Source organism: Spermophilus citellus (assembly GCF_964194105.1).
Source record: "Spermophilus citellus genome assembly, chromosome: 1".
NCBI classification, from domain to species: Eukaryota; Metazoa; Chordata; class Mammalia; order Rodentia; family Sciuridae; genus Spermophilus; species Spermophilus citellus.
The window spans coordinates 223,347,390-223,361,183 of record NC_138182.1 but is presented as its reverse complement, the minus strand read 5'-3'; the positions used below and the strand labels follow the sequence as shown (position 1 = coordinate 223,361,183).

At 40.8% G+C, this 13,794-nt stretch overlaps 1 protein-coding gene across 1 annotated transcript in view; it reads left to right on the top strand.

Annotated features, from left to right (window-relative positions):
• The first annotated feature begins 1,647 nt into the window (after nt 1-1,647).
• JMY (junction mediating and regulatory protein, p53 cofactor) overlaps nt 1,648-13,794 on the top strand; it is an 82,755-nt gene continuing 70,608 nt past the window's right edge. Inside the window, exon 1 of the mRNA XM_081293406.1 lies at nt 1,648-2,678. Coding sequence (XP_081149532.1) covers nt 1,650-2,678 — 1,029 coding nt within the window. The 5' untranslated portion in view covers nt 1,648-1,649. The remainder of the gene's footprint in view (nt 2,679-13,794) is intronic.

Here is a 13,794-nt window from a genome sequence, read left to right as displayed (position 1 = left end):
GGGTTTTCTCTCTTCCAGTCTTTTAAAAGGTATTTCTTTGATTTGCATTTAAGGGTTAACACAAGTTGTTACAAACTTTGAAAACTTGTGGTTTAATATGAAGGATTAATAACCACAACCACAAAAGTGGGAAGTTATACTATATGTACGATATGCCAAAAGACGTTCTACAGTCATATATAACTAAAAAGAATTTTAAAAATTTTAAAAAGAAATGTTCTTACACATATTTTAGAAATATGGATAAAAGAATAATTCCCTAATACTCTACCATGGTACAGAATACCCGCACTGTGACTTGGACACTAATAGGAAAGAGAATGTCAATAATACAAATGATTATAAACTCTACTAGGCAAATTTAATGTTTCATCATGGTTTCATGTGAATATCAGAGTTCTTCAGATTGACATGACATTTTGTATGCGCATTCTGGGGACTCTGATAATTGAATACAACTTCAAAAAGGCTAACATCCAGTGACCGCCAAATGGGGTTCATAGAACAGTACACAATGATGAAACCTGAAGCAATAAAACATGGATGAACTGAAATATAAACATTTCGTGCTCCCAGGACATGGCTGAATTTTCATTTCATTTTGTTTCAGAGTTCCACTAGGCTGTCTTCAGACATCTTCTTTCATATCTTAAGTCTTGTCTGAGGGATACTAGGGGAGAATCCCAGTTTGGAGGAACCCCATAAACCCATAGCACATAGTTCCTATATTGTAAAAGGGTGTTTCTTTCTGAACATAGTTGTCTATTTGATTCCCACAGAGCGCATGAAGTCAGATTTACACGTGAGGGTCCCTTTGCCTGGAGTTCTAAATATCTCAGTTCCTCCACCTTTTCTCCTTTCCCTTGGGTTTGGAGGCCACCTGTGCCACCGGGCACACCTTCGATTCTCACGGTGCCGGGAGCTTGCAGGGTGCAGGCTCCGACCCCCGGAAGGAGGGGCTAAGCGGAAAGAAACTAAGAGTCGGGAGCGCGGCCGCTCACTGGCAGCGCTGGGGGACGCGGAGGGGCGGGGCGGCGCGCGCGCTCCGCCGCCGCCGCCGCCGCCGCGTCACCAGCGTGCGGCACGTGCCCGTGTTTACGTCCCTCGTGGAGCCGCCGACGTCAGCAGCTTAATGGCAACATTGTGGCGATGCTGAGGCGCATAGTTTAGGAGACGCGTCTACAGTGAGGCCGGCTCCGCTCGGTGGGCAGGAAGAAGAGCAGGGGCGGGGAGATCGGCCCCGGCGAGCGGCGGTGATACACAGCCCGCCGGCCCGGCCCGGCCCTGCAGCGCCGGCTTCTCGTCTCCGGAGTGCTGTAGACGCAGCTCCGCGGCCTCGCGCGGGGGGCGGCCGGGCAGCCGCGAGGCGCTGCCGCAGCGCCGGGCTTGTAAACAGATCCGGCCGCACGTGACCATGTGAACTACCTGCTCCGGGGACGCGTATTGTCTCTCCTGCGAGCCGCACCACAAAGGAGCTCGGCGGTTCGAGTGCGGAGGGGCGGCCGAGCGAGCGCAGAGAGCCGGCCGGTGCGCTAAGATGGCTGAAGGCGCCCGGAGAGGGTGAGCAGGGGGCGCGGTGCAGCCAGCCGCCGAGACTTCAGGCGGGTAGGGCCGTCGGCCCTCCCCCGCGGCCGGGCGCCACAGCCACCATGTCTTTCGCTCTGGAGGAGACGCTCGAGTCGGACTGGGTGGCTGTGCGGCCCCATGTGTTCGATGAGCGCGAGAAGCACAAGTTCGTCTTCATTGTGGCCTGGAACGAGATCGAAGGCAAGTTTGCCATAACCTGCCACAACCGGACAGCCCAGAGGCAGAGGAGCGGCTCCCGGGAACAGGCGGGGACTCGAGGGGGTGCCGAGGCTGGCGCACCCGTGTCTGACGGGACTCGCGGGCCAGGCAGCCCGGTGGGCAAGGGACGGCCTGAGGCCACCGGCTCTGCGACTCCAGTCCGGAGCCCTGGGTCCCGGAGGAGTCCGACCTGGGCGGAGGGAGGCTCTCCGCGGAGCGCGCGCTGTCTTCGGGGGGACCCGCCGCAGCGGAGCCCGGCCGGCAGAGGAGCGGAGAGTCTTCTCAGGAGCCCTGCGCGGGCCAAGCCCAGCCCGGTCCGAAAAGGAGTGGAAGCCAGAGATGCGGCAGGGTCCGCCACTGCTACCCAACCGGCGCCCAAGGAGGCCCCGGTGTCCTCTGTGCGAGTTGTGAGCGCCTCCGGGGCGGTCTCCGAGGAGATCGAAGTCCTGGAAATGGTTAGGGAAGACGAGACGCCCCTGGCGCTCTCCGACGCGGAGCAGCCGCCTCCCGCGGCCGAGCCGGAGTCTCCGGCTGAAGAGTGCAGCTGGGCCGGGCTTTTTTCCTTTCAGGATCTGCGCGCCGTGCACCAGCAGCTGTGTTCTGTGAACTCGCAGCTGGAGCCATGCCTGCCAGTGTTCCCCGAGGAACCCTCCGGCATGTGGACCGTGCTGTTCGGGGGAGCGCCTGAGATGACCGAGCAGGAGATCGATACTCTGTGTTACCAGCTCCAGGTCTACCTGGGCCACGGCCTGGACACCTGTGGCTGGAAGATCCTCTCTCAGGTGCTCTTCACGGAGACCGATGATCCTGAGGAGTATTACGAAAGCCTCAGCGAGCTTCGACAGAAGGGCTACGAAGAAGTGCTTCAGCGGGCCAGGAAGCGTATCCAGGAGGTAAGAACTTAATTTGTGTTGTTGTTAACGCGTTTGGTTCCTCACTACTAAAGGCTGGAGCCAGGGTCTGGGATGTGCGCCTTTGGGATGGTTAGTTTTCTTCAAACGGGAAAAGGAAAAGAGGTGTTCCTGATCGCTCTTCCCATTCGTTTCTTTTAATGGCTTATTTTAAAGTTCTTTGTTTCTGTGAAGGCGTTTTTTTGATAAGAATTAGATTTGCTTTCCCATTTACTAAATACATGCTATGTAATAAGTGCACTCCGTTTACAACTCAGCGTTGGTAATGAGATTAAAGCCACTGAGAAAAAAGGTATTCTGTAATCATAGATTAAATGAGCATTACTTATGTCCCCAAAACTTTTTCCAATAACTGCCCAGATGTCAACTCTTTCCTGGTGTCATTTCTTTACTTGAGATAGTTTGTCTCAAGAAGCAAAATTGATCTTATGTTTTCTTTTTATGCAGTCTGTTGATGCAGGCAGATTTTAAATTCATTTTATTTTTTTGAATGTTCAAACACTGAGTTATACCCCCAGCCCTAAATTTGATTTTTTAATAAGTGATCTGTCCAAATTTAAAAAGAACTGACAATTAGATGCAAATTTATTTTTAGGATGTCTCAAGTCTTTACAGATGATTCAGGTTTCAGTCATGTTTTAGGGAGAAAAAAAAGGTCCTAGAAAGTAATGCTTATTATACTTTCGTACTTAAAATAAGTAAATGGAGTACAAAAGTTTTCAGTCCTTAAGGTAACAGGAAATAAAGGGGAAAAATGCCAATATGGCCGTATATATGGAACTTTACTAAAAAAGGATTTTAAAAGTTTCCTCTAATGGACAGTACAGGTAGCTTCTCAAGCAAGTTACTGTTTAAAAGTATTGGTAGAAATTAAGGTTAGATTTGAGATGGGGAAATGCCCTCTTATGGTGTTTTTATTCTTTAGATTGTGATATCATTTATCTGTGTATGTCTAATATTTGAATCTTGCTATTAGGCCAGGGTACTGAAGCCTCCTGGTTTCTCTGTTCAACAAGAGGTGTTTTTTATTGTCGGACTTGATAAACAGTTCTTTCTTCTTCTTCCACAGGACTTTTTACAATGTCCTATATACAGAATTCACTCCTTTCTGTTGGTTTGGTTTATGCTAAATGTCATTCACTCATAACTTGACTCTAGATTCCAGAAATCTTTTTTTTTTTTTTTTCCTTTTTGTGTCTTCTGATGTCTTTTCTACCTTAAATTATTCTTGGAAAGAAGGGACGGAAATCACATATTCTTTCTAGTGTTTTAATCTGTAGATCTTTTAAACTGTAAGACCAAAGTTAGTATTTCTTTCTTTTGCTCAGTTACAGAGTAATATTATAGTAGTTTTTTTTTTTTTCAAACTAGTAATTTTTCATCCCTTGTTGAATAGACCTTTCTGATTTTAACTTTCAGGGTATTCAGAAAAAATGAACTCTTTCTGGATTCAAATGGGTCAAAAATGAGCTGCCAAAACTATAGTTTTCTCAAACTCATTAATAGGGTTACATTTTTCAAAAATATATTTTATTATAATATATTTTCCTAATTAATGTATTTTCCTATTTAAAATATTGACTTTGTGTTTTATTTCCTTTGATTGAACCCAGGGATACTCTATCTCCAACTCTTTTCATTTTTATATTTAGATAGGGTACTGCTAAATTGCCTCAGCTGGCCTCAAACTTGTGATCCTCCTGCCTCCTCCTCCAGAGTCTCTGGGATTATGGGCTTGTACCTCCATGCCCAGCTAAAAAAGATTAAAATTTTAGGAGTATTTTGTGTTTTGGGAACCAACTCAAATATTATAAACTGAAACCATAAATACATAACTTTTGGTCCTTCACACAGTTTGCTTGAACAGTATTTTAAAAATATCAAAGACAACAAATTTGTTTATAATGCCTACCTTCATTTGTACTGGAAGATTATGTTGAAATTTAGACCTGTTTTAGGGAAAGCATTATGTGGTTGATTAATGATGTCTGCCATGAGCATGGTATTGAAAGTGTATATAGGACACTGCCATGTATTTGTGTTCTGGCTGCTTAAAATTTTTGCTATCTTAATAGTTTGCAGTAGTTTTTTAGTTGTTTGTTTTGTTTTTGATTTGTTTATGGTGCTGGGGAAAGAACCCAGGACCCTGCACATGCTAGGCAAGTGATCTAGTACTGAGCTATGCCTCCAGCCTCAGTAGTTAACATTTCTTAAGATAAAATCTGTATGGAAGTTGTGTCTTGTTTGTATTAATTCTGCAGCGTTTAGTAATTCCACCTAATTCAGTGTTGTTTATTCCCAGTTCTCAAGTTTATTTAGCTTGTGGAATTGGGGATAACTTTTAGCAGATATATTACTTAGAAAATTTAGTCCTTTGATCATGTTTTTCCTTCTTTAATTTCTGTCTTTTTTTGTGATACCACAGAACTACAAGATATCCTCAGCCCTTGTCTCCTTCAGTTGCTGAGGCTGTACTCAAACTTGTGATCCTCCTGAGTAACTGGGCAGGCTTGTGCCACCTTGCCAGCTCTACACCTGTTTTTGTTTAAAATGACCACTAAATTGTTGAAAGGAGGTTTGGTGGTGGTGGTTTTTTGCTGTGCTGGGAATAGAACACAGGGTCTCAGGCATGCTAGGCAGGCACTCTCCCACTGGGCTATGTCCCCAGCTTCTCACACCTTAATCCCCTTTCTGTCCCCCACACCTTTTAAAATAAAACAGACGGTTCAACTAGATTGTAAATTTTGTAAGATACAAGTAGATTGAAAACTTTGCAAGGCCACTGGCCTTGACAGTATCTTGGCGTTCTCTTCTTTACTGCCCCTTCTTCACAAAATGTGAGCACTGTTAATGTTAGTAGATAAAAGGACACCAGGGTTTTCTTTTACGATTACAAGAGTTTATAGGATATGGAAGATGTATATTTCTAAGGCAAAGTGTGTAAATACAATTTCTGTAAATTGATAAACATAATTTTTGAGGGGCTATGATTTAAAAGATAGGAGAAAAAGCTCTGGAAATTACTAATAACTTTTTAAATAAGAGGTCTTTATTTGGGGTTCGTGAATTCCCCATAAAAGGGCAATGGATGGGTTAATGAAATGAGGCACTCTTAAGTATTACATATGTCAGCTGTGAGCATTATTGGAGATAAGGGCTTTTACAACTTAAAAATTTTTTTTTTTTTTTTTTTTTTTTTTGTCATAGATGAACACAGTACCTTTTTTTTTGTTGTTGTTACCAGGGATTGTTACCAGGGCACTCAACCACTGAGCCATATCCCCAGCCCTATTTTTGTATTTTATTTAGAGACAAGGTCTCACCGAGTTGCTTAGCACCTGATTTTGTTGATGCTGGCTTTGACCTCTTGATCCTCCTGTCTCAGCCTCCTGAACCACTGGGATTACAGGTGTGCACCACTGCGCCAGGCATGATACCTTTATTTTTTAATTTTTTATTTTTAGTTGTAGTTGGACACAATATTTTATTTATTTATTGTTATGTGGTGCTGAGGATCAAACCCAGCGCCTCCTATGTGCTGGGCAAGCTCTGTTTCACTGAGCCACAACCCCAGCCCCACAATGTCTTTATTTTTATTTATTTTTTGTGGTGCTGAGGATGGAACCCAGTACCTCACATGGGCCAGGCAAGTGCTATACCACTGAGCTACAACCTCATTCCCTTTCATCAAACTTTTAAAAGGTGTTCCTCAAATAAAAAACCCTGTAGTAAATTATTTTTTAATTTATGGCACCTCTATGGGAGTTCAATTTTTGGAATATTCTTTGAGATTTAATATGGGATCTTAAGAACTACTCCCATATCTTTGTTTTCTGCTTAAAGTCTTTGTAAATGATTCATGACTTTGGTCAGTTGACTGAAAATTATAGTTTGTAAGGACTTATAACTATTATAGAGCTAATAAATTATTTTTAGATGACAGAAGAGTTGGAAGATTGTGTACTACTTTAAGCCTCAATTCTAACTAAATGTGAAATTTGGTTTACAGGGGTTTATTGCTATTTATACAGCAGGCACTTAATCCCTATGTGAATGCAGGTACCACCAAGGCCTCTTTGCATAGTTTCACCGGTAGGCCTTGGTTGTTGGTCAGAGCTGAGTTGTGTATTACAGTGTTGTGTGCATAGGTGGCCAATACTGAGGCTTATCTTTGACCTGGATTTTGTAAATAACAGTTTCTGTGTAAGGACAGCTTTCTTGAAATGATTAATTATGGTGCTGTAGTTGGTAAACCTAAATTATGATCTAAAAATCAGTATTTACTTGGGAATTTATGATGTTTACAAAAATGTTTTCTAACTTCTTTCCAGTTGAAACCACTGTTTGAGAGCAAGCAGTATGTGCTAAAAAAATCAAAACAAAACAAAAAACCCACACAGACAGCTTACCTAACTGTTTAGAGTTGGAAAGACCTAGGTTTGAATTAACACCCCTTCAAGTTTAGTTATTTGAACAGGGAAGTGAGCCGGGTGCAGTGGTGTGTGCCTGTAATGCCAGCTACTTGGGAGGCTGAGACAGGAAGATTACAAATTCAAGGCCAATCTCAGCAGTTTAGTGAGACCCAGTCTCAAAATGACATTTAAAAAAATATATTTGAAAAAAGACTAGGGATGTTTCTTAGTGGTAGAGACTGGGTTCAACCCCTAGTATGCAATATAAACAAATAATAACAGGAGGAGGGAATTGAAAAAAATACCTGAAGAATGTTTTCTTATGTAATTAAGTGCCCAGTAAAGTCCCTAGCATTTACAGAAGAGCTTCTATTGAAGTAGTTTTTCTGTTTCATGTAGTAAAGATTCTCTAGTTTTTTACCAAATCATTCTTTTAGAGATTATAGGTTTTTTTAAAGAATATTTATTTATTTATTTATTTTGTGTAGTGCTGGGGATTGAATCCAGGGCTTTGTGCATGTGGGGCAAGCATTCTACCAACTGAGGTACATCCCCAGCTATTATTTTTTTATTTTATTGAAAACACTTAAGTTAGGTTTTGGGTTCTTCACATTACCAATTCTTTTCATCATCTACACTGTATTTTGAGAAAAGTGGATGTTTCTGGGTTGTTGTTTTTTTTTTTTTGCCATGCTTAGCTGGAACCCAGGGCCTCATGCTAGGCAAATGCTCCAGCACTGAGTTATATCCCCAATCCAAGTGGGTGTTATACCTATTTTATTGAAACAGAAGCTGAGACTTAAAAGGGGTTATGTGGGATTGGCGAGGGTTAAACAGCTAAGGAGTAACCAAACTCAGATTCAAACCTAGATTTGTCTTAACCCATGCTTATATCTTTCCTGCATGCCTTGCCACCTGTTGGGTTTTTTAAATCCTAAACACCAATATTCTTTCCCCTTGATGATATTGAAAAGGATGTCAATCTCTACTCTTGAGGTGGGAAAGGATGTTATTTTATAATTCTAGCCAGTGCAGGGGTTGAGCTCAGTAGTAGAATGTACACCCAGCATGTGTGAGGCTCCATGCTCTATCCCCAACACTACCCTTTTTCCCTCCCAAGTCTGGTCAGTTTAGTAAAAATTTATTTCAAACTAATTAATAGGGAGAAATCTCCATATTGTATTTTAGAGGAAAGAGATTGCCTGGAGATGAAAGAATAGATTCATGTTACTTTTTGGGTTTTATTTACTGCTCTGATAGAACCAGTGGCCTCAAAACTTGCTAGGCAGGGGCTGGGGATATAGCTTGCCTCATGCATAAGGCATTGGGTTCAATCCCCAGCACTGCAAAAACAAAACAAAACCAAACCAACCAACCAAACAAAAACTTGCTAGGCAAGTTCTATACCATTGAGCTATACCCTACAAATAGGTTTATATTTTAAGAAAAGGGTGTCCAATCATAGTTTTCCTTTTCTTTCTTTCTTTCTTTTTTTTTCCCCCCAGTGGGACTGGGATTCACCTGAGTTTTAGCACATGTTAAACTATTGCAGTTTTACACTTTTTTGATATCTTAAAATGGCTCAGCAAGAAACAGCTCCTGACTCCAGAGCTTATTTAACAGAACAAGACAAGGAGCTGTGAAAGGATTGTTTATTTACATCCCTTTCCCATTTATGACTTTCCTAATTATTCTGGAAAACTAAGACTAGTTTTATAACTCTGAAGTCCTTCTGAAATCCAACTATATACATTAGAAAATTGACAGTATTTTAGAAACTCTAGGATGCCATCTTGGCCAGAAACCATGACCCCTGATTAGGGATAAATTAGGTAGAAGCAGGCCCAGGGAGGGAAATAATGTGGTTGCAATAGAAAGAGCTGTCTGGCAAGTTTTGACTGGAGGCATTTAAAAGATGGCATGTTACACATTGAGGATATAGGGAGCCTTTTAGGAGCTAGGCAATATATCAACAGAGTAGTTGAAGCCTTGGCTGATCATATATACTCCCATGAAAATACTGCAGACTGCTGTTACTGTAAAACAAAATAATGAGATTCTTAACATTATGACAAAAGACTTGAAAGAGAGAAGCTGTTAAAATAATGATTTGATTTTCTTCAATCCTGTGCTTAACTTTTGGCCATGGGTTAGCACTTTATGTAGAATGAAAATATGGAGGCTAGTGGCAGGATGACAGTTTTCCTCATAATTAATGTGATGGTTTCTCTGCTTGCCATTTAATATCACATAATGCCTAGACCACCAGATATTTCAGGCTTAAAATCAGGCTTGTTTCTTTCTGGCTAAAACAAGGCCAACTTGGACTAATTTTTAGTAATATGATTACAAGGGCACATGTGTGTTCTGTTTTTGTGTATTCGAAGGAAGAAGGTAGTTGTGAGGCTTGATGTGTCAAATATAGCAGCTGTTTATTTGAAGTTAGTTGCTTCACTTCCCAGATTTTCACATGTAACTTTAATTGATCAGTTCATTACTGTTCTCCAGTACTGCTTTATTTGTCCTTTTGTTGACTATAAAATTTTGTTGATAGTGGTGTTTCAAAATTTCAGGATGAGCAATTGGTGATTTAATATGTGTGTGCTTTTTTTTTCCCTCTCTTTTGTAATAGGAACTTTTCCTGTGTGTCTTTTCACTTTCTGATAGGTCAGGCTCTGCTCCCTCTAAATTTGCCTAGTTCTCTAAGTTTGTTGATAGGAGAAGCATGAATTTGCTTGGGTAAGGGACAGACATTGAAAGGTAAATAGTGGTTCTTGGTACTTTTTGTTTTTTTGATACAGATGGTAAAGTTCACTGGGAAGGAGCCTTTGGGATTGAAGCTAGGGGCCCTCTACCACTGAGCTACAACTCTAGTCTCCCCTCTCAACTCTCCCGCCCCTGCCCCCTCCTCCCCCCCCCCCCTTTTTGTGCTGGGGATCAAAATCAGGGCATCCTGTATGTTAGGAAAGCCTTCTGCAACCGAGCTCCATCCCCAGCATTCCCCCTCCCCTTTTAATATTTTAGTTGTAGTTGGACATAATATCTTTATTTATTTTATATGTGATGCTGAGGATTGAACCCAGGGCCTTGCATGTGCTAGGAGAACACTCTACCACTGAGCCACAAACCCAGCCCCGCCCCCAGCCCTTTTTATTTTGAGACAGGGTCTCACTAATTTGCCTAGATTCACGTGGAACTTGGAATCTTTTTGCCTCAGCTGGGATGATAGGCCTGTGCTAGAGTTGGCTCTTGAGCAGATCTTAAACTCTTCTTTAATGAACTTTGTGAGACCTAAAAAGCTTGAAGTATAAGGTAATTTCTAAAAATTTATCTTGAAGTTGTTTTATTTATTTACTTACTTATTTTGTAGTCTAGGTATTGAACACTAGGGGTACTTTGCCCCTGAGCTACACCTTATCCCTTTTTAAAAAGTTTTTGAGAGGGACTTGTTGAATTGCCTAAGTTGGCCTTGAACTTGTGTTTCCTCAGTATAAATGCTTACTCTGTGGTTTCCAGGTTCCTTGTTATGATTTTATGTGCATATTATTATTTTGGTTTACTTTATAGGACATGTGGTAATCTTTTTGGTACATTTGGTTATAACTGATTCTTTTTTTTTTTTTTTTTCTTTTAGTACCAGAAATCAAACCCAAGGGTCTTACACATGTTAGGGAAGTGTTCTCCTCTGACCTACATCCTCAGTGGCCTTTTTTTTTTTTTTTTTTTTTTTTTTTGAGATATGGTCTCACTAAGTTGCTCAGGCTGGCCTTCAACTCTTGGGCTTGCGTAATCCTCCTGTATCAGGCTCCCAAATAATTCTCAAATAAGTTTTTTGGTGTTGAGGATTGAACCCAGGGACATTTTGTTACAGAGTCACATCACTATATTTTTTTAGTTTATTTTTGTGGCATTGGGGATTGATCCCAGGGCTGTTGTACCACTGAATTACATCCCTATCCCAATACCCATTTATTAAAATTCTGAGACAAGATCTCAAAATTTCTCAGGTTGACCTGAAACTTGATTCTCTTGCCTCAGCCTCTTGAGTATTTGTGTCCCTGGGGTCCAACTTGCTTCTGATATTTTTTTAAAATCAAATTTCTTAATAACTCCCCCCCCCCCATACTAGAGATTGAACTCAGGAACACTGAGCCACTGAGCCACATCCTCAGACTTGTTTTGTATTTTATTTAGAGACAGGGTCTCACTGAGTTGCTTAGCCTCTCGACGTTGCTGAGGCTGGCTTTGAATTCACAGTCCTCCTGCCTCAGCTTCCTGAGCTGCTAGGGTTACAGGTGTGTACCTGCAGAGCCTCTGACCAAGATTTTAATGACTTGTACAATGTTGGGTTTTAATATTTTTCATTGCATTTGTATGTTTACCACTGTTCTGGGTAGTATAGTTGGAAATCAGCCACTACTTAAAATATTATCTTTATAGGAGAAAAAAATCTAGTGTCTTTAGGGCACAAAGTTTGCTAGTTGAGAACTGCTTGTATTTGGCTTTCGTTTTTACCTTTATTTTATTAGTATGTTTTTCAAAGGATCTAGAGTTTCTTTTATTCTTTATTTTTATTTTTTAGAAACTTACTTTGTTTGTTTGTTTGTTTGTTTGTTTTGTTTTTTAAGACAGTGTCATGCTAAGTTGGCCAGGCTGGCCTTAAATTTGTGATCCTTCTGCCTTAGCTTTTTAAGTAGCTGAGATTACAGTTGTGTGAAAATGTACCCAACCAGAATTTGATTTTCTAATGAGTTTTTTGTTTTTTTGTTTGTTTTGTTTTCATAGACATGGATGTATTTAGGAAAACAGATACACACGTTCAAGGGAGAGATGTCTTTGGGGATAATGGGGATAAAGTAAGGGAGAATGTGGGCCATTCAGAGTGAGAGAATACCATCTTTTTAACAAGTCAATTTAAAGTGTCCATTCCTGTTTGGGAAAAGATAGAAAATTAATGTGGTTTGAGAATTCAGTTATTTCCTTATTCAAGCATATCATGAGACAATTTCATTATTGCTCAGATATCAGAATGTACTTAAATCAAACCTAGACATTATAAGCTGTTGAACACCTAGGCTATGTGATGGCCTATTGCTCCTAGGCTACAGGCCTATACAGCATGTTACTGTACTGACTGTGGGTAATTGTAACACAGTGGTATTTGTGTATCTAAACATACATAAACATTAAAAAAGATACTAAAAAACATCATATAATTGTGAATAGAGCTTATAGGACTGGAAGTGGCTCTGGGTGAGTCAATGAATGAATGATGGTTGAATGTGAAGGCCTAGGCCATTATTGTACATTATTGTAGACTTTATAAACACTACACTTAGACTACACTAAATTTATTTAGAAAAATTTTTCAGTTAATCTTAGCTTCCTGTAACTTTTTTTACTTTATACAATTTTGGGCCCAGTTGTAATAACATTTAGCTTAAAACAAAAGCACATTGTATATAAAAAATACTCTTTCCTTATAATCCTTATTTTATATATATATATATATATATATATATATATATATATATATATTATGTTAGACAACTCCTTTTTTGGTGCCTCTGGGGATTGAACTCAGGGCCTTATGTATTTGTGCATGCTAGGCAAGCATGCTACCAACTGAGCTAGATTCCCAGCCCACCTTATTTTTTTTGTACTGGGGATTGAACCTCACTTTCCCACTGAGTTACATCTCCAATCCACTTTATTTTAAGACAGTGTCTTGCTAAATTGCTGAGTCTTCAAACTTGTAATCCTTCTGCATTAGCCTCTTGAATTGCTGGGATTACAGGTGAATGCTGCCATGCTCAGGCCCTTTAATTTTTGTTATTTTTACTTATGGTACTGGGGATTGAATTCAGGGGCACTTGACTACTGAGCCATATCCCCAGCCCTACTTTATACTTTATTTGGAGACATGATCTCACTGAGTTGATTAGTGTGTCATTTTTGTTGAGGCTGGCTTTGAACTTATGATCTTCCTGCATCAGCCTCCTGAGCCAGGTGTGTACACCCAGCTTATTTATTTTTATGCAGTCCTAAGGATCAAGCCCAGTGGCAGGCACTCTGCCATTGAGCTACATCCCTAGCCCACTTTTAATGTTTTTTTAAAAAAATATTTTAACAGATATACAAAATTTGTATATAAGCTCTCTCTCTCTTTTTTTTTTTTATTTTTAAGATTTTTTTTTCCCCTCAGTGCTGGGGATCAGACACAGGGTCTTACCCATTCTAGGTAAATTCTCTACCACTGAGCTTCAGTTAAATTTCTTTTATTTATTTATTTTTATTTATTAATTTTTTAAGAGAGAGTGAGAGAGAGAGAATTTTAATATTTATTTTTTAGTACTTGGCGGACACGACATCTTTGTTTGTATGTGGTGCTGAGGATCGAACCCGGGCCACACGCATGCCAGGCGAGCGCGCTACAGCTTGAGCCACATCCCCAGCCCCTAAATTTCTTTTAAACAAGATGATTATTGTGGTTAAAAATTAAGCCAGGTACAGTGGCACGCCCTTGTAATCACAGGGGTTTGGGAGACTGAGACAGGGGGATCACGAGTTCAAAGCCAGCCTCAGCAACTTAGCAAGGCACTAAGCAACTCAGTGAGACCCCATCTCTAAATGAAATACAAAAAAGGGCTGGAGGTGTGGTTCAGTGGTTAAGCATCCTGAATTCA